Source organism: Phaethon lepturus, unplaced genomic scaffold (assembly GCF_000687285.1).
Source record: "Phaethon lepturus isolate BGI_N335 unplaced genomic scaffold, ASM68728v1 scaffold15476, whole genome shotgun sequence".
NCBI lineage: Eukaryota > Metazoa > Chordata > Aves > Phaethontiformes > Phaethontidae > Phaethon > Phaethon lepturus.
The window spans coordinates 7089-9172 of record NW_010545692.1 but is presented as its reverse complement, the minus strand read 5'-3'; the positions used below and the strand labels follow the sequence as shown (position 1 = coordinate 9172).

Here is a 2084-nt window from a genome sequence, read left to right as displayed (position 1 = left end):
GGAAGTATTCAAAAAAACGTGTGGATGTGGTTCTTCGGAACGTGGTTTAGGGGGCATGGTGGTGTTGGGTTAACGGTTGGACTTGATGATCTCGAAGGTCCTTTCCAACCTTAATGATTCTGTGAGACTTGGGAATGGAGCTGTGGATATTGTAGTAGGAAAAGAGTATATTTGCTCAAAAGGAGCAAATCTGTCAAAACCATGCATCATTTATTCTACTGCTTATAGAAAACAACTTTAAAAAAATGTTTTCCAAAAGAAGACAAAATCTGTCATACTTTTCCTTGCTTTATCAAAATTAGTTGACTAGGATACCCTCAAATTGATAGCTTAAGCGAGGGATAAATCTTGGACAAATATCTGACTAACTTTGGACTGCATAAATCTGAACACTTTCCTAGAAGAGCCTGTCTGGGCTTATTAATTTCTCTGTGTGTCTGCTGCTGAGACAAAAATTCTAGGTTGGACTAAAGAGTTTTGCTAATGTTTTTACATACAGCATATTTTCAGCAAAATTCCGTTAGCATAGCAAGGTAGCTGTCCTGCTACAGTAATGGTTCTGAAGTCTGGACCCAGCAAGCATAGCGAGTTCGGAGTGCATTGTAGTATGCTGAGCGTGCAGTTGTATGAATGTTTGCAATTCTTTGTTTCTCTCAGATTCTGATGTTCTTGGAGAAAACTCAAACGGTGACTCTTTGCTTGAATGGCTGAACACATTTCGTCGCACAGGGAATGCCACTCGCAGTGGACAGAGCGGGAACCAAACCTGGAGAGCTGTGAGTCGAACAAATCCAAACAGTGGGGAGTTTCGATTTAGTCTTGAAATCAACATAAACCATGAACATAACAGTTTTGAAACTGCTGGTGAGGAGTATGTGGGTATAGATAGTAGCAGAATGTATTTAGAAAGAAGGCATCGAAGAGCTGTCAGTCCAGTAACTCCACGAACGAGGAGCAGAACCGCAAGAGAGGCAAACAGTGAGGCTTCAAGCACTGCGAGGACCAGGTCTGTAAGAAGTTCCGTGGCACAAAGCTCTGAAGCAGCCTCTCGTCCAGTCTCAGGGAGGCTCAGGAGTAGAACGCGGGAGTTGACAGGCCTTTCCCAAACAAATACTACACGTAATAATTCTGCAGCTGCTGGTGAACGAAGAGAAATGCCAGAGAGAGGTACATCTACAGGAGTCACAAGAGGTAGAGCTAGAACTAATGTTCGGATGAGTACAAACCAAAGACTAGAAATTCTGCGGCTGAGGTCTACTTTAAGTAGTCGAAGCCGCTCTCCGCTGCAAAGGCAAGGTGACACTGCTCATTCTGAGGAACATGGTCAGAGGCAGGATAGAAATGCACAGCAAGTCAACAGAAGTAGAAGACAATCAGCTCAGCCTACTCCACAGTCTGCTGAAGAACAAGCAAGAGGTAACACTCAGACGCCTCAACTTCCCAGTGTAGACCCATCCTTGGGAATAACTCTGGAAGAAGAGGAAACTAGTAGGCCAGTAGCTGCTGTTAGAAGGCATCCGACAATTACATTAGATCTTCAGGTGAGACGAATTCGTCCTGGAGAAAACAGAGATCGGGACAGTATTGCCAGTAGAACTCGTTCTAGAGTAGGAATGGCAGAAAACACAGTTACCTTTGAAAGTGACAGTGGGGGATTTCGGCGTACGATATCACGATCAGAACGTGCGGGTATTCGAACCTACGTTAGTACTATACGGATACCTCTTCGTCGGATTTCAGAAACTGGGCTTGGTGAACCTTCATCAGTGGCTCTTCGATCAATCCTTAGACAAATTATGACAGGCTTTGGAGAACTGAGTTCTTTAATGGAAACTGAATCTAACTCAGAAGTGCGAAGAGGTGGTCATCACTTACCGGATGTACAGTCAGAGCAGAATAACTCAAGTTCAGCAAACAATAGCAGTGATCCAAGTGAGGTTTCATCTAGAAATGGGCATGCAGTAGAAGGCAGCAGGGAAATGGATGGACAGAGTGATGATACTCAACGCTATGGTCGCAATAATGAAAACCAAGATAACAGGCAGTCTCAAGACGCTAACAACCTAGTGGAAAATGGAACGCTG

General features: G+C 44.0%; 1 protein-coding gene across 1 annotated transcript in view; it reads left to right on the top strand.

Moving 5' to 3' along the window:
• Nucleotides 1–657: 657 nt before the first annotated feature.
• LOC104622302 (E3 ubiquitin-protein ligase RNF6-like) overlaps nucleotides 658–2084 on the top strand; it is a gene marked incomplete at its 5' end in the record, with an annotated part of 2708 nt that continues 1281 nt past the window's right edge. The window contains 1 exon segment of the mRNA XM_010289042.1: nucleotides 658–2084. This exon segment is cut by the window's right edge and continues 3 nt beyond it. Coding sequence (XP_010287344.1) covers nucleotides 658–2084 — 1427 coding nt within the window.